This window comes from Ammospiza nelsoni, chromosome 1 (assembly GCF_027579445.1).
Source record: "Ammospiza nelsoni isolate bAmmNel1 chromosome 1, bAmmNel1.pri, whole genome shotgun sequence".
NCBI classification, from domain to species: Eukaryota; Metazoa; Chordata; class Aves; order Passeriformes; family Passerellidae; genus Ammospiza; species Ammospiza nelsoni.
The window spans coordinates 90,521,217-90,539,590 of NC_080633.1; the positions used below are offsets into that span (position 1 = coordinate 90,521,217).

The 18,374-nt window shown below is 45.8% G+C and overlaps 1 protein-coding gene across 1 annotated transcript; it reads right to left on the reverse strand.

The window, feature by feature from the left end:
• Nucleotides 1–200: 200 nt before the first annotated feature.
• On the reverse strand, nt 201–5,856 carry IRX2 (iroquois homeobox 2). Its single transcript, XM_059478258.1, has 5 exons — nt 5,614–5,856; nt 3,415–3,820; nt 2,287–3,030; nt 1,499–1,566; nt 201–798 (listed from the first exon to the last, which is right to left on the reverse strand). The coding sequence occupies exons 1-4, from the start codon at nt 5,854–5,856 to the stop codon at nt 1,523–1,525; spliced, it is 1,437 nt and encodes a 478-aa protein (XP_059334241.1). The 3' UTR covers nt 201–798; nt 1,499–1,522.
• Nucleotides 5,857–18,374: the final 12,518 nt, after the last annotated feature.

Sequence of the window (18,374 nt, forward strand, 5' to 3'; positions counted from 1 at the left end):
ATTTGTTCATATGAGTGTATTTAAAGCTTAAGTATAACGGAACAAGCCAGAAGGAATTAATTTATGCAAAGTATATATTTGCAACATGTTTAAATTGCTTACTCATTTTATGATCTCAGCTCTGCTATTGAAATTACAAATTTCCTCCTTTTCTAAATAATAAATTAGTACTTTGAGGGAAATGAACGAAAAACACAAGGTTGTTGCAGACTAGTCTGTTTTTATTTACAATTAGAGATATAAATTAGTAAAGAATTCTTGTTAAACAACCAAAGATTGTATAACCATCAACGTTTCAAATAAAAACCAGGCAAAATTTATTTACAAAAAGTTCAGATTTCATTGCAATACAACTTGCATAAATTACTAGAAGCTTTATATCGTTACAAAAATAAATATCAAATTTGTTTCCACTTTGTAAGGACTCAATTTCTCCAATCACGTCTTTATTATCTCTACTGTATACATCTTTTACAAATAAATTTTACAATAAATCCTATCACACCTATCGAATAGATACCGTGGCAATGAAGTGATCAATTCAAGATATCCTGAGAAAAACAGATCTGTTTTCAAAAGTCACACATACATTGGGGAAACTATACTATACCAGCAAACTCACATATGTCCAACAAAATTCGGGTTTAATAATTAGATTCTGAAGATTTAATAGTGCTCTGTGGTCTTCTTTTATACAGTGGCACCAGATGTGATCCGGATTTAGAGATTTGTTATATATATTAGCTCGGGGAGAGATGATGGCTTGCTGACTTTTTTCAAAGCAATTGTGACACCTACCTGTGGACCAAGGAAAAAACCAGATCATCCAAAAATCCTTCAATTAAACTCTAACACCATTAAACAGGGTGGGCGGGAAAGGAAGTAAAGCAAAATTCTTACTCTTTTAAATTCTTCTAATAAAAATAGAAGTTAGTTGAAAAATATAGGCAAGGTGATTTTTTGTTGTTGTTGTTTATTTAGCTCTAAGTAGTGGAAGTATTCAGAGTGCCTTTGCTAGCTAGGCAAGAGCCAAATCACAGACTGCCTTGCATAAGATTCATAGATTCATGTCGGTTTCTTACAGTTGTCCTTTTTATTTTAAATACGCAGCCACTGTGTAAAGTCCCACTCAATTTTAGCACTGCCACGTGAGCACAAGCACTCTGTTTCTAAATAACAATACCTTTCAAGGTTTTTTATTTTTTCCTGAAGATTTCTTTCCGTAACTTTTAAGCAGTCCCTACGGCTTTGCCTTACACAAGCGAAGAGTATGCAAAGTGAGAGAACTGTCTAACCTGGCTTGAAAATTAAGACAAACCCAAGAAATAAATGTAGTCATATGGGGTTTCTGAAAACAGCAGAAAAAATAATGTTTTACTTTGTGACCAAACTCTCAAGTAACGAAGCAAGAAATTAACGTTAAGCGAGTCTAGAACTGTGCAGCACATCTCAGACCTGATGCCAAATGATCAGTGTAATAGAAAATGTTCTCACTTACTTGCATTGCTGTGTGATTGCACTTCTATAGGTATGGTTGTACTCCTACTGTGCAGACTTCAGTGGGATCTGTCAAAATATAACCATCAGTTAGTCACAGGACACAGCCAGCTAACTAGATTATACAGTCTGTGTAGGTCCCAACCCTCACTGGTGCACAATTCGCAGCTGGGGCGTTTAAAAGACTAGCCAATATTTTATATTTGCCTGTATCTCGAGTAGTTTTGTAGGATAAGATGACAAGCATATTAGTACAAAACTTTTTCGGGAAAGAAAACCCAAAACCCAAACAAACCAAGAAGCAACCAGTTACAAAAAATGTCACGCTCCGCGTAATTTCACGTCCAAGGTCAGCAATTATCTGAACCCAAAGCTGAAAAAAACCCCGTGAGAATACTGGAAACAAAGAGAGTCAAACCAGTTTGTCAGGAAAAAAAAATTACAGGCAATGACACCAATGCTGTCTGGATAGCTTTGTGTGTAGTTTCCCTTTTTTAAAAAAGAAAACTACTTTCAAAGCTGCATCTGCAGCCTGTGAGACTGATCTAAAAGTCGTATTTCACATTTCCTCTCGCGGTTCTTAGGGGCAGGTACCGATACGACGGCGGGACGCCGTTTTTAATCCCCAGGTTATATGAGTGCCCATCTTCACTCTGGCAGCGGTGGCACCGAGCTCGCTGCTTTTTCCAGAGAAGGTTTCAGTATTTACAGCGCGCAGGGGACGTTTACTGGTCGGGGGAGGAGGACGAGGGAGAAGGGGGAAGAAAGCGGCAGAAACAAGTCACCTACCTTTCTTAGAGTCATAGCTAGAGGGCCTGTAATGTTGTTCTAGCTGGTTAGTGATCGTTTTCAAAGAGTCACTGCTCTGTTTGTGGACAGAGCTGGCATTTAGGACAGTCTGACTTAGTCCCTCGTTTGAAGCCACTGCTGCCGAGTTGTATCTCAGGATTCCCTGGCTCTGCAGAGCGTTAAAGTTCCCATAGTTTGTATAATTGCTATAAAAAGGTGAGGTGTAATAAATATGCCTCCCCAGGAGGGAGGAGGGCGAGTAGGCAGCGCTGTGCGGGGCGGAGGCGGGGGTGGCCGAGGAGAGCGGCGCGGGCTGGCAGCCTTGGCCCAGGGTCTGACTCTTGAGGTCCGAGGTGGCGATTTCGGCCAGAGACCAGAGCTTGGGCTTGCTGGCCGGCGTCGGGGGGCCGGGGGAAGCGCGGGGCCCCAGCGCCGCCTTGCCAGCGCTGCGGGCGGCGTCGGCGTGCGGGTGGCCGAGGAGCGGGGCCTCCACGGCCGCCAGCGGCGAGGAGGTGGCGGGCTTGGCCGGCGGGTCCCGCTCCCCGCCGCCGCCGTCGTCCTCCTCGATGTCCTCCTCGTCGTCCTCGTCGTCGTCCTCTTCCTCCTCCTCGATGTCCTCGTACTTGTCTTTGCACTCCGAGCCCGACTCGCAGAGGGGGTCTCCCGCTCGGCAGGGCAGCTTCTCGCCGTCCGATTCGGCGGAGCAGGAGTGGTCCGTCAGCGAGTCGACTTGCAAGCTGATCCCTGCGGAGGCCCGCCGGGCACAGAGAGGCAGTGAGGAGGGGCGGCAGAGCAGAGCGGGAGAGCAGCGAGCCCCGCCACCGCCGCGCCACCGCTGCGGCCGGGCAGGCTCGAGCCATGCCGGCCTTTTCCCGCTCCCAGGAGCATCCATCCCCACGGGCCGGCTCCTCCGCGGCGCCCCCCGCACCTCCCCGCCAGCCGCCCCCCGCCCGCCTCGGTCACAGGCGCCGATCGGCGACAAGTGACCGGAGCAGCCGGACGGGACGGGTTTGGGGGTCGCTTTTGTTAAACGCCGGCCCCCTCTCCTGCCCCGCTGCCCCGCTCCCGGGGGACTCGACGGGGCGGGATGGAACCACCCCGCCGGGGCCGCAGGCACCCCACGCCTACCTTCGTCCTCCGCAGAGGTTTCGTTGCTCTCGGGCATCTTGTCGGGACTCTCCTCCTTACTCCTCGCCCCGTCGCCTTCGTCGTCGTCCTCGTCCTCGCTCTTGTTCCGCGGGGCCCAGGTCATCTTGTTCTCCTTCTTGAGCCGCCGGCGGGCGTTGGCGAACCAGGTGGAGACCTGGGTGAGGGTCATCTTGGTGATGATGGCCAGCATGATCTTCTCGCCCTTGGTGGGGTAGGGGTTCTTGCGGTGCTCCTGCAGCCAGGCCTTCAGCGTGGCCGTGGCGTCGCGGGTGGCGTTTTTCCTGTACGCGGGGTCGTTGAGCTGGTAGGGGTAGGCAGGGCTGCCGTACGGGTGGTAGCTGATGGCTCCGGTCATCCCCGTCGTATGGGCGTCGTAAGGGGAGCCCTGGACAGAACAGAACGGTGGGATTGGCAATTCGTTATTGCTGATAGCCATTAGTGAGTTGTCAAGGCGAGATCGGCGGTTATATTTGTATTTCCCCGGGATGGTGTCTTGTATCCATATTCTATGAGGGGGAGTAGCAGCACCCAAAGGCCATTAAGTTACAATTCCCCCCCTCCTTCCTCCGCCCAGCACACAGACACAGGCACACGCGCTTTTAATCTTTCTGGCTAATTTCAGCTCCTTGTAATTGAATATTTCCCAATATAATTTTTGAACCGCGCAGACATTTTAAAGGCCCTACAGGTAGCGTCTTGATATCAACGTTTCTCTCAAAGGTTCAAAAGATGTTTCCTTTTTTGCTATAGAAAATACAACAAAGCAGCCACTTAGCAATTCACTGCACTAATGCATTGCAAATCCAATTTGCAAATCAGAAGATATGCACCGTTTCGAATTGTTCAAATGCGATGTAATTAGCATTTTAATTCGCTCTTTAACGTTTAAATTGCGCTTATTTAAGTCTGCATAATGCAAGAAAAGTTAAAGATATCCCTAAGAAACTCGCTAACTTTCAGCACGTCTCTGTACCCCGCAGATCGGAGAGTCATAGGCTCAACATCGCCCAATATCCCCCACAGTTCGCAACCTCGCTGCAACTTCCAGCCACTCGCCTACTGCTTCTCGACAGGAAAAACAAGAGAGACCCTCAGATTTTTTTATACCACCCAGAATAAAGACTACACGACAATTTATGCACTGTGTTATGAACAGACGGAAAGCAAGTAGTTTCCCTGTCACTTTGCAGGGAGAGAGAACTACCCCGCTGCCATCCTCTCCTAGGATATCGACAGCGGCTCTAGCCTCAAATTCCGAGCACAGGTCTTTGTGTGTACGGACTAGATATGTGTCTGACTCTCTGTGTGCACGCGTGGTTATAAAACTATATAACCATCTAGACGTGCAGTTTATTTATATAGTTTATGGTTTTATTTATGTACTTTATGCACAGAACACACACAACACGCAATTGCAACTGCTCCTTAAACTAATAAGAAGAAAGTGAAATCCGAAACTGCGGCCACTACGACCATTTTGGGTTTAAGCGAAGCTCACAGATCGCAAACAGATGCTCCTTTTCATTCCCAAAATCCAGTTAAACCATTAGCACAAAACACACTGAAAGTAAATAAAACCACACGGGGATAAAGCCCCCAGCGCCTCTAAACACCGACTTAAAAGAGAGAGAGAAGAAAAATTAGGAAAAAAAAAAAAAAAAAGGAAGAAAAAGAAACCCTCCCTTGTGCTATCACTGCGAAAAGAAAAAATACATATTAAAAGAAAAAAAAAATAAGAAGGAAAGCCTGGGACACACAGACACGGGAACGGGGGGCAGAATGAAAGCATCCAACCCAACCCAGCTGGCCGAGACCATCCGTATTCCCTCAACCAAAGCGCCCTCCCGGCTCCTCAAACCGCGCGGAGAGCCCGGGACCCAGGCCGGCACCGCGCCTGGCCGGGACGCGAAGCGGAGCCCCGGCCCCGGCCCCGCCGCTCCGTTCCGCTCCGCTCCTCTCGGCTCGGCTCCGCTCGGCTCCGCTCGGTGCCGGCCGGGCTGCGGGGCGGCGCGGAGCGAAGCGCGGAGCCGGCAGCGGCGGCGGCGGTGCGGGGAGCCCGCTTGTGCGGCGTGGTGTCGGGGGCTGATGGTGAGTGTGTGTGAGGAGAAAGGCTGAGGATGATGAGGATGAGAATGCGGATGCTAATGAAGAAGGAGAGAGTTTCTCTTCGGTAGTTACCATATAGGAGGGGAATCCCGTGGCGGGGTCTGTGGAGTACTGGAGCGGGCTGGTGAAGCCTGTGGCCGCCGCCTGGGCGGTGAAAGCTGCCGATCCCGGGTAAGGGCTGAACGCCGATCCCGACGAAGACCTGGCCAGCTCCTCGCTCCTGGGGGCCGCCAGCGCCGACGCCCCGTACGCCGGGCAGGAGTACAGAGCCAGCGAGCCGGGGGGCTGGTAGAGGTAACCCTGAGGATAGGACATGGCTTGCACTGGCGTGCACAGGAGCAGGGAGGGGGCGAGGGTGACCGGCCCTGCTGCTGCCGCTGCTCCTGGCGCTGCTTTCGTGCTCTCCCTCTCTCCCGCCCGCCCTCCCGCTCCCTCCCTCCCGCCCTCCCTCCCTCTTTCTCCCTCCCTCCTTCTCTCTCTCTCTCCCCCCCGCCCCCCCCCCCCCCCCCCCCCGATGGCTCTGTGCAGTTATGTAGAGAATCAGAATTGTTATAGGCTCCCCCCCATGCGCACCCGATCGGAATAAAAACAAACAGGAGGAAAAAAAAACCCAAAAGAAACCTCCAAATGGAAAATTAGTAGGAAAGGTCAGAAATCTATCCGGGAAGGGAAGGGCATCTGGGAGAGATGGAAGCACAGAGGGTTAATAAAAAAAGAAAGAGAAAGGGAAAGAAACAGAAGGAGAGAGGAGGACGGGGGGCGGGGAGGGGGGAGAGAGAGAAGCGAGACCCCGAAATCAGAAAAGTGGCTGCTGCATATGGAGTTCTCCCAGTCAGCCAGCCAGCTCCCCCAGCGCCTGCGAGCCTGTATTTTGGGGGAAGTATAGAGTCTGGAGTGAAGAGTTGAGGGAAGCAGCACTCGAGTTTCTGAGGGACATTGGAAAACAGAGCTGTCCATCACCGCCGCTCATCTGCATAGCCCGGCGGGCCCGCCCCCTCCCGCTCCGGCCCCGGCCCCGGTTCCGTCTTCTCCCGCGGCCGGCAGGCAGGCGGGGAAGGCAGCAGCGAAGGCAGGCAGGCTTTGTAGTGCAAGGCAGCCTCTCCGGCTGCGAGCACGCCGCTGAAGCCAAACCATGATGCTGCTCATCAGCTCCTCTCCGGACTCGCGGAGCCATGAACACTCTTCCGCGCACTCTCCATTACACACCCTCTCTCTCTCGCTCTTTCTACATCCACAGGGGCAACACAGAAGGACGCGTACAAGGGATATCTGCATCCCCTCCCGCACGCACTCTCCGGAGCGCTGCAGGCGCGCACACGCGTGTGAGATGTGCGCGCTCGCACGCGTGTGTGCGCGCAGGGCCGGGCGCGGCGGAGCCGGGCAGCGCGCAAGGGGAGAGCGAGCGCTTGGTAAAAGTGCTGCCCTATATGGTAGGGAGAGCAGCAGCTGCTCAAATCAGCAGTACAGGAGCGCACTGTCCCTGGCAGCGTGTTTACAGTTTTGTAAGTTGCCACAAACAGTGACGATCTAGTCATGCAGCGCGTTTGCACGTGAAGGAAAAGAAAAAATCCCCCCATCTTTCTTTCAGTTCTGTTCTTCCTTCGCTGAGGCGCGGGCAAGAGGCCTGAGTGACTCCTTCCGGGGGGCTATCTGCATTGTCCCCTCACCCCTTCCTCCTTTTGGCAGATCAGATAAATCTCCTGGAATATAGTATCTATGTAATTAATTTCTTCTGCCCTCTCCCTTCGGCCCTGGACACTTTCAGCTTCCAGCCAGTGCCAGCGCTGCTCGGGCCCGGGCGCAGGAGGACGAGGCGGAGGCACCGCTCTTGTCTCCTCAGTGCAAGCCTAAACACACTCGTCTGTGTGCGCGTACATTTCTTTAATGGTTGGTCCAGAAGGTCCCTCCAGAAGCCGGCGGCGAGCTGCCCACCCTCAAGCTCTGCCCTTTGCTCCCGGGACGAGTCGCGGTGCCCGCGGTGCCCTGTGCCGGTGTCCCCCTACCCGCGGTGGGGCCGGGGCTCCCTACCCGACACCCCTTCAGTCCCACAGCCCCGGGGCACGGCGCTGGGCCCTGCCCGTCCCACCCAGCCGCTGCAGGGGCCCAGGCGTGCTAGGCCGCTCCGCGCATCCCGGTCCGCACCTGCGCCCCGCAGCTCCGCCGTGCGGAGCGGGATCGGGGTCGGTCCGGCACGCAGGGATGGGGCCGCAGCTCTGGAAGCCACCGCGCTTCCCACAAGCCCTTCACACGCAACCTTCAGCAGGTTACCAGTCCGGAACGGCCTCATTAATGTTGTTTAGGTGTTCGGGAAAAAAGAAAAAAAAAAGTTAATGAAACTGTGTTTTATTTTCAATATTTATGAGTGCGCACTTAAATGAAGTTGCTTGACATTTATGGCCGAGTTCTTCGTGAAGTACCTCGAGTAGTTTCAGTCAGGTAGGATGGAGACGATGCCGGGGAATCGGTTGGCCACCGGCAGGAGGGGAGATGGCAGTAGCTGAAAAATTGCGGGTGTACAGAGCAGCCTATTGTTAATCAATTAAACATGCAGCTGATAAAAAAAAAATACACTTGGAGAAGCGGTTTCAATAGCTTGGCGCACACAGCGGGGAAAATGCCGTGCTGGAACTACGGTCAAACCTCGGGATGTGTAAAGTGTCTGATGCAATCCAAGCTTTCCGATTTATTTTTCTATCTCAGTTTTTATTTCTCTCCTTTACTCTCCTCATTTTCCGTGAAACCCACATACCAGTTTACCCCTGCCGCTACAAGCAGCAGCAGAGATCTGGCCACCAGACATACCGGATTAATTCCTATCCAGATCTATCAGCTGGCCTGTAGAAGAGGCAATCCTTAAAAAAGCAGGTGAGGGGGAGGAGGTTAACACCAACAGGTATTTCTTGTCATTAACTCCCGACTTCCTGATAAGAGAGTGATAAACAACTGGTAAACTCAGTGCAACAGATTACAGAAAAGACATTTGCTTCCCTGCTTGGTGACTAATGCGCATATATTAAATAAAAATAGAAACTCTAAAAACAAGGGCTTTATATAGAACATATTCATATTTCAGTATTTCTATGGAATAATCGATATCAGGCGACTACATCTGAATAGTCAATTGCTGTGTTCCGCAGACCGATTTCTAAGTATATGAGCTCTGCTTCTGAAAGGAGCAGCAGCTGGAGAGCCGAGAATGCAAAATTAATTATAACATTATAAAGTCATACATGAATCTCTCTAAGTCAACCTGCACGCCTTGCAAAATGTGCTATACTCTCTGCATTTTTATTTGGGAAGCTGTTCTTTTTCCAGGAGAAGTGGTGTTTATCTTCGCGAATTGATTGCTTTTAGTTCTTCCTCTTTAATAATTAGTGGAACAATACAGATTGGGAATACAATGGCCGTTGTGTTTACATTATAACAGGGGATTAATGCTATTAAGTGAGTGTTACAGTTATGACCTGGGAAGAGTACTTAAATAAATACCGTGATCCCCAGAGAACTGATGTAATTCAGCGCGGAGTGTGTGTAGATACGCACAGACACACACGCACACACGAGAGATACAAATCTCCATGCGTATCTACACGCATAGCCATATGCTACACACTTTAGGTCTACGTGGCCATCCGTGTAAAATGTAGGTGCTGGTTTTGCCTCCATCTGCATGCCTTTCCTCTACGAGAATAAATTTTTGTGATTTTAGTGTGAGGAATGTTTAAATCAGAAGGAACGTTATTCCCCTTCCTCCAGACACATAGAGCAACAGATTATATTTCAGATGTTTTAATTTGTGCAGTCCAAAAATATTGTTTCATATACAGAAACAGGGTTAATTTCGCAATCAGAGATTAATGGAGTAAAATATTATCATTTCAAAGACAAGTTCTTGCGTTGATTTGATTTGCATAATTTTTGTATGGCTTCAGAAAGGAATGGATTTAGCCACTGCGAGGAGCCGGTATGCATTTTATTACAAGTACACCACTAATTTGACTCTGCACAATGTGGAGGACTAATAGCTGGTGGGGTCATTTAAATGTAGCTGGCGAAGGCTTTGCAGTACACAAACCAGAAAACTGTTTCAAAAACGTTTCTAAACAGCGATCAGTGTCTGTGTTTAACTTCTTCTCGGAGTTATCTCTGTTTGATTTGAATGCCTTTCGCAGGGAAGAGGTTTTTCATTTGCTTGGCTCCACCGCCGAAATCTAATTTTCCCACAGTACTACCCGTTACTAATACAAAGCCGTCTAACTTGCGCTGTTAAACACCAGAATAGTATTACATGCACTTTTTATTGGTAATAACTGTGGCAAATTAACATGCCTACACAGAGGCATTAAGACTTTGCACACTGTGTTTTTTATTTTAATAATCTATTCATTAGGCAGGGTTTACCTTTCCAGATTTTAAACTGCGACCTCGCCTCGTCTTCTTTAATTCAGTTTCTTCCAGCAGAGCGGAGAAGGTAGACGAGAGCTCCCCCACCACCCTCTGCTATCGCTCATTGCTGTCCCGGGAGACAGGTTTTGCGTTTTGTCATTTATTAGCTACGTCTCCTTGCGCCAGTGACAGGGGCTGAAGTTTTAGGGCGGGTGAAGTTGAAAGCCCCGTCTGTGGGGATGGGGCTCCTGCTGCCTCTGCCCGGCATTCGGGCGTCGGCCCAGGGGCCATGCACTCCGGACCCGCTCCCCTCGGCTTTACACAAGTGAAAGAAGAAGAAAAAGCATAAAAACACAAGCAAGCCTCGTTGGGGTGAAGGAGAGGTTTCCCTCCCCGGGACGGCTCCCTGCGGCCCGGAGAGGCGCACACGCCTGTCACCCGCACAATGCCAATTGCCCAATTGTCGTGACACCGGTCACAGCAACTTTTCAAGCAAAGAGAAGTGGAACTTGGTGGGGTTTGAAGATGTAACACAATGCGCAGCTGAAACAGTTTCCTGTGACATAACCACACAATGGTCTGGGAATGCTTTCTCCTTTCTCTCATGAAATGGGGGACCGCCACCATCTCCCGGAGACAACGACGTTAAATAATAGACTATTGTATTTAAAAATAACAAATGACACACGCGTACTGTGCAAGCGGAGTTGTCCGGTTTTCTAGTAAAAGGAGCCCAGTTTACAGGGCTCCTTCCCAGCGAGGTGCCTTGCGGGAGCGACCCGTGCGAACGCGGGGACACGGGGTGCGCTGGGCGAGCCCTTCTGGAGCTGTTCGCGGGGTCAGAGAGAAGAGCGGTGAAAACGGCGAGGGAAAAAGGAAAAGAAAGAACTTTTCTCTGGCCGCCTTCGGGATGAAATCGTTAGTTCAAGCTGCGTGTGGGAGGGGGCGCTGTGGCAATGGATTCTCCAGCGCTCCCGAGCACTTGCAGCGGAATTGTTCATGGAAGATCCTTCCCTGACATTTCTTTTAGTATTTCGGTCATTACTTTTATTAACACTGTTATCTAACTTCCTCCCGTAATACCTGTACTAAAATGTGGACTGTTCGCCTGAGTTATGGTCACTTGTTTTCCTCTGGGCCCAATTTTTTTTCTTCCTTTTTTTTTAGCTTTTAATTTTCAGTTCAGAAGAAGTGCAATAGTGCACTTCATTTTTAAAATACAATGCAAGAAGGGTCTGCCCAGGATAGCGCCGAGAATTTAGACTACTCTCTTTAACCCGAAAAGCGTAAGAACAGATCCATACGAAACACACCCCTTGTTTGCAGCTTCTTATTAAAAAAAAAAAAAAAAAAAATCCCCAAGGCGTCTGTGGCTTCGACAATTTGCACTAATAACGGGCCACGTCTTTTCCAGGATTTACCTTCCTCCTTTTGAGACCTTATTGGGGGAATGCTTACAAATAAATAAATAAATAAATAAACAAAAAAACAAGCTAAAGCGGGTTTCTAAAAACCAGATCTGAGCCTTAGGAAAGTTGCTTCCCTTATGTCACACTGTTATTAAGATTGTTAGTAACTTTTCGCCTAGGGAAATATAAGCAAATGTGTATCCGCAGGTATAAAGATATAAGATAAAAGACCTCAGAAGCTTTCCTGGAGCCTGCTATTTTCACCTGAAAGGCAGACACCGTTTCTAAGGGAGAAAACAAGTGTACGATCCACAGGTGGGATAGTTCATCATTCTCAAGGGGAAAATGGGACAAAAAGAGAAGTAAAAAAAAAAAAAAAAAGAGGAAAAGGAAGAGGAGAGGAGAGAAGAGAAGAGAAGAGAAGAGAAGAGAAGAGAAGAGAAGAGAAGAGAAGAGAAGAGAAGAGAAGAGAAGAGAAGAGAAGAGAAGAGAAGAGAAGAGAAGAGAAGGAAAAGGAAAAGGAAAAGAAAAGAAAAAAGAAAAGAAAAGAAAAGAAAAGAAAAGAAAAGAAAAGAAAAGAAAAGAAAAGAAAAGAAAAGAAAAGAAAAGAAAAGAAAAGAAAAGAAAAGAAAAGAAAAGAAAAAGAAATCACACTATTTAGTTTCTGAACCAGCCGCGAGCAATGCAGGCAGTGAGGGCAGGGGCGCGCAGGTCCCGCCGCTGCCCAGCGGAGCCCGGCTGCTCCTTGCAGCGCCTCGGTCCGTGTCCGTGCCGTGCCGGGCCGGACAGCGTCCCTGCACCGGCGGCACGGAGGGAATGAGGGAATGAGGGAGGGAATGAGGGCGGGAGCTGCGGGCAGGGCCGGCGGGCGGCGCAGAGCGGGCTGGGGCGCACAGGCCGGGGCTCGGAGCCCCCTCGGGCCGCCCGCTGCCGGGGAAGGAGCGTCCCCATTGTCCGTGCGGCCCCGCGGGAGGCGGGCAGGCAGCGCCGCGTCCTTGCCTCTCCCTGCTTTTCTCGCTGGGCCAGCGCGGCTCGGGAATGCGGCTCCAGCCCAGCGTCCGCAGCGCCTGGCGCGCTTGGGAAGCCGGCGGTGGACAGAGCACAGGAAAAGTGGGACGGTGGAACTGGACAGTCGCTTTATTTCAAGGGCTCACCTTGACATGGATTATTTGGCACAGGGATAGTCAACAAGTAGGTTTGGGCACTCCGGTAGGCGGGCTCCTGGGAGTGCTTCACCCGGAGTAGTTGTGTATAAAAGGAGTTCTTCCACTGGCTCTCCCTCATACTTATGTCAGAGTTAAAGCTGTTTTCAGCAATTTTGAAGTCAGTCTGCCTTTCCCTGTCTTGTTGCCACAATCTGTTTGATCACCACTTTTAACACTAGAGAGCACCTGCTCACCTGCTTTGTGCTTTTCTCTCGTTCATTCTCAAGCACCTTCACCTCCATGTGTGTACACGTCTACCTGCATCCTTCCTTTGTAGACCAACAACACATTTCTAGATGAAGCCTACCCACACTCCCAAACCAGAAAGTCTTACTCTTTTCTTTAAATAGCCTTCCTGAACAATGAGACCCCTTTGTATCCTTTTAAAACTAGGTAGTTTCCTTTCTCAGAACAATCAATTATTCCCATTGTATGTTAAAGCATTTTGAGGTTGATGGAGCATTTCCAAAAGTAGACAGAAAAAAAGAACAGAAAATCTGTCATCACAGTCGGGAAAACTATTACATCTTCATGTACTTAGCAATAGCATGATGTATTAAAACAAAATCTATTTTAACCCAATGCATATTTCACAAACACACAGGTAGACTTATGGTAATCTTGATTTTTTTTCCATTAATGAGCAGAGTCAAGGGCAATTGAAGTTTTTATTTTCATAAAATTTAAATTGATATTTCCTTTAAGTCAATATTGAACTCTCAGTGTTTCTTGCATTTAATTAAGGAATAACTTCAAATTTTTTTTTCTTTTTCTTTTTTGTTTTCCTTTATTCTCTACTTTCAAACTTTACTCTGAGTTAGAATCTTTGAATCCGGGGGTGGGGGAATAGTCTTCATAGCATCAGTGTCTGTATATAAACATTGACCAAGAACCCCCCCAAATATTGTTTTGAATATTGAAACAAGCTAAAACCCCCAAATTGCTTTTTCTAATTCATTAAAAAGTGCTATTTACACTTCTTCATATGGTCTCACTGCTTTTCTTGGCTTTGTAGCAATACTGGAGTAGACTGCCAGTTGAAACTAGTTTACAGCCTTCCCTTACATCACGTAAAGGAAAGGCAGACAGACCATCTGGCCCCTAGCTTTTCAACCTAGAACTGTGCAGATTTTAAGTTACTTTTGTCTCAGAAAGGCTGGTCACGATTCTATCAGTGAGAACTCTAACCACGTACACATTTCCTTTCATATATCCAACCCATTTCCATCATAAGGGGCAGAGAACGAAAATTCACAAAAAAAAATGTTTTGCTTTTCATTCCTTCTGATATCAAAATGACTTTAAGAATGACATGAGCTGTTGACTTTGTTGTGTGTTTGACTATGCTCAGCACAAGAGTGGGATCTTGTAGCTAAAATGCTGTGTATAGGCTGAATCTTCACTCTAGGGAAGGTTTGAGGAGATTGTATTGTCTTGCTTGTAGCAAGACAGTTGTGGAAAAAGAAATCTTGACTGAAGTCTTCTAAAATATCTATGTTAAACTAATGCCAGTACAAATTAATTAGGAGATTTTCTTCAGCTTCCAAAATTATATTTTGTTTTTAAAATGAGGGTTCCAGAAATGTGAAAGAACAAATCCCTTCATGCTTATCAAGAGGCAATGAAATCTGCTTTATGCAGCACAGCCTTATAACACATGACCTTTTAATGTATCACTAAAAGGGAAATAGTGAATGATCCTTTTTTCTTTGCTTGGATGTTCCCCAATTGTGAATTAGAGAAATCTTTGAAGGTTGTGACTCGTCTGCACTTTTGAACATGGACTTTTGAATTTTGTCATGAATTATGGGATATCATTACTTTAAACACAAAAGATACACAAAATTTAAATTCTATTTTGCATGCAAATATACCATTCAATTTTTTCATCTGGGGTCCATTTGGTGTAGTCCATGAACACGAAAGATAGGAAGTGATAAGGATGGGAAGAAAAAATCCCAAATAATTAACCAGCAGTTTCCATTATGACACATTTTCTCAAATAATTCTGTCCTGGGATCTTCATGGTTATAGTGTCCTGGTCTTTGAGTTCTTTAAAGCTGTTGGAGCTCAAAACAAAAGGAACCCAAAAGTTTCTCCCTTTCTCTCATGCTTTCCTTCCCCTGCATCAACTCCTTTACCTTCACTTAGCTGAAATTTTCTAGAAAGTAATGTTGTGCCAGATGCATCATGACTTGGCAATGGTGGACTTGCCTTTGTGACCTTCAAAGGGAGTAATCTCACCGGAAGAGCTTTATGAGCTGCTTCTTGTGTTTGAACTCCAGTCAATAGTCAGATATATCAAATATCCTTCACTATAGGTTGGCGAGACTTCCTTATATACTAATGACTCTTAATTCTGAAGATATGCATTTTTAATAAATTGTTCAGCGTTGTTCTTTTAAGAATATATAATAGATCTTTGGATTTGCCGAAACACAGTTAATACAATATATGCATTTACAAATCAGTTAATTTCTTTTTAATTTTGTTTTGTTTTGTTTCTAACACCTCTTGTGCTCCAGCTGAATTTATGAACCTTATCAGATTTATGAGCTCTATCCACTAAAAATATTTCCATGAGCTTTATTAAAAATTATGTATAAGGGGAAGAAACATTAATTCTAATCCTTGTCAAAAGTACAGGATTTAAAGGATTTTTTTCCACTGTAAATATGCTTGGTTTAAGTATGCAACTGAAAGAAGAAACCGTACACTTAATATGTTGCACACTTTTTATTATTTACTTGTTCTGGTTTTACCTGATTAATGGGATGGTCTCTTTTGGCTCTCTTGAAGTAAGAGATGTTGCTTAAAGGTTGCTTAAGATAACTGTTAGCCCATGAACGTCTGAAACTTATCTGTGACTTTTACTCAGAACGAGTCTTTTACTAGTGTTTTGCTTCCTCCCTTTTCCACTTTAGTTGGCCGCCTACCAGATTTACTGTTTACAAGATTTACTTTTTTTTTTTTAAAATCACTGCTTAGTGTTTTGGTCAAAGCCATGGCTGCTGCTTAGTTTTTAGACTCACAATAACATTCATAGGAAAGCTAAGTGAAGTTCGTTTTTTTTTTTTTTTTTAAGAAGTAAATAATGTTTTTATCAATATTCAAGATTAGTCTTTTGTGTTATGTACAAGATAAAGAGACTCCACACTTCCAGGTGCAGCACAAATGCACAGCTAAAAGAACAGTTCCCACCCTTCACAGTAAATAGGGCGCATATATACAAAATACCAGTCAGGAGGTATTATTTCTAACAGACTTTTACAGATCCGTTGTAAGTTCAGAAATATAAACTATGTTTTCCAACTGAAGACTTTCCATTAGGTCATAAAAACAATGACAGAAGAATCAAAGGAAATGTTAAGAGGTGAAAGGCTGTGGAAGCAATTGACTTTTCCAGCCAAGAGGCAGGACCAAGTGCACAGCAGGACCAACACAGGTGACCACTGAGCGTACCCACAATGTGAAACTTTACACAGAACGAGTCATGAGACAAAGCAAATTAAAAACTCCCAAATCCACTGTGCCTGCATCTGGTGTTATTACTCTTGCTGGCAGTTTACTGGTCCATCTCAAAGGGACAAAAAGACTACTCATTTGCATGGGTATAGTTTCACTCTTTCTACCAAAGGAGGACAGGGTGCTAACTATTAACATTAGGATATCATCAAGTAAACATTGTCATGGCAATTACACTCAGACCTGACTTCCTCATCATTTAGCCTGGTAGGAGAAGAAAACTCAGTAAAGCACATGAAAGCATCAGCAGTAAGTCTGTTCTCTTAATTACTTTTATCAAAAATGGTTTAAGAATTGCTTCCTTCACACAGCACTTGTTTTTAAATATTTTATTACATTTTTCATATTCAATTATTGACATTTATGGCAAAACTCACTAAAATTATATATTTAGTGTACTTTGGAGCTGATCACTTGATCTTTCTTGGTTCTTTAAAACATGCCTGGGGGGCAACAGGAGAGGAAATTCAGCTGAGGGACCAAAGGTTGGATTACACACCAAGAGAAACATAGAATTGTTGGATTGAAAGGGACCTTAGAGATCACTTAGTTCTGACCCCTCTGCCACAGTGAGGGAGACCTTCCACTAAACCAGTCTGCTCAAAGTCCCATCTAACCTGGCCTTGAACATTTACAGTCATGGGGCATCCACAACTTTGAGAAGGCAGATTGTTGCTTTGTCTCATACACTTGAAAATTCTATACTTTAAAATATTATGCTTTTATTTAGTTTCACAATTAGACATTCCTTTTCTTTGGTTCAAGTTATTCCATGTGATATGGAAGTTTTAGGGTTTGTCAGACTAACATATTAAAAGTATCTATCAAATAAATATATATAATAATAAATAGTTTCAAGCATTAGAGCATTCCCTGTATATAGGAACGATATATAAAATGTTAAATTCACATCAAATTTTGAGATAAAACTCAAAACTAATATACAAACAGAGCACACTTTACAAATCAGGAATGTGTACCCTCTGGACCAGCACGAGGGATTCCAGGTGAGCTTATCAGGACAAAATCTGTCTCAGCTCACACCTCCTTCATTTTCATTTGACTACATTAATTTCTTGTGGGAGTATGAAGGTAACTGGGATGATCACTGCCCATTTGGGATGACCAAGGGTTCCAAGGGTTGAAGCCTTGGTCTGCACTGTGGAGGGCACTTGCTCCACTGTGTAGACGCAAATGCTGTGTAGGGACTGGGCCCATGGACACTGGTCTGATGGGCACACACAGGGGACCACAGCACTGCTGTTTGGATCAGCTGGCTGAGGAAGCCAGCATGATGGCAGGTCAGAAACAAAATATGACCAGGGGTAAATTCCTGTGGTTAAGATCTGTCTGAAGAAGCTGCACCAGCAGCTTGGCCTTGATTTTAGGGAGTATTTTGGCATTGCTTCAAGAGGACTTCTGTGCCTCAAAGACATTTTCAAAGTTGTTTCAAATAGTTGCTCTCTCAGAAAACAGCTATGTTGCAAATGATATTTTACTGTAAAGGTTATTCTGGGAAATCCAGGGCTGAAAATTATTACTTTAGCACCAAGAAAATTGGTAGAAATGCTAATTAAAAACAGAATTATAAAAGATCTAGCTGAAAATAATATGATGGAGACAGATCACCATGGCTTCTGTAAAAGAAATCTGTGCCTCTGTAAGATATTCACATTCTTTGTTCACATTAATTATTGGGTGTGATAACAAGAGAGTGAATACAAGAAGATTGGAAGACATGATTTAGTTGGACTTTCACAAAAGATTACAAAGTTCATCCTGTAAATCTCATGAAATAGCTAGGCTCAGTAAATAGACATGGACTTTCTTATCAACAGGTCTATCCACTCATCAATTCCTGCTGTTCTCAGTGTGGCAAGAGCTGAGAAGCAGGATAATTTTCAAAACCTACTTCACCTTTGTGATGGTACCTTATCCAACAGAGCAAAGTATTCCTTATAAAGGTGCAACACTGATTTCCACAGCAACATATTAATTGTTCTACTATATTTCTACTATTGTACCTAATTTTTCTTGCTTTAATAAGTCTGATTGCTCTTCTGAAAAAAAAATTACCTGTTTTTTTTTGGCCCTAAACAGTTTCTATCTCTTCAATCTGTCATCGTACAAACTTTTCAGTGTCTAGAATAATTTTGTTCATCTGCCTCTGCTTTTGTTAGCAACTTCAGCAAATAATTTCAATTTTGGGCAAAGAAAGTCTTTGTTCAAGATCCTCATTCTTTCTACAGCAGTGCCAGAACACCCAGAACACAAGACTTCCCAGAGCTCCTCCAGGAAAAAACTAAAA

Excerpts from the sequence above, each read along its gene's own strand:
- IRX2 (XM_059478258.1), bottom strand. The coding sequence starts at position 5,856 with ATGTCCTATCCTCAGGGTTACCTCTACCAGCCCCCCGGCTCGCTGGCT. Across the intron at positions 3,031-3,414 it reads AACCTCTGCGGAGGACGAAG|GGATCAGCTTGCAAGTCGAC; the intron begins GTAGGCGTGGGG and ends GGGCCTCCGCAG. Across the intron at positions 1,567-2,286 it reads TAGCTATGACTCTAAGAAAG|ATCCCACTGAAGTCTGCACA; the intron begins GTAGGTGACTTG and ends ATATTTTGACAG.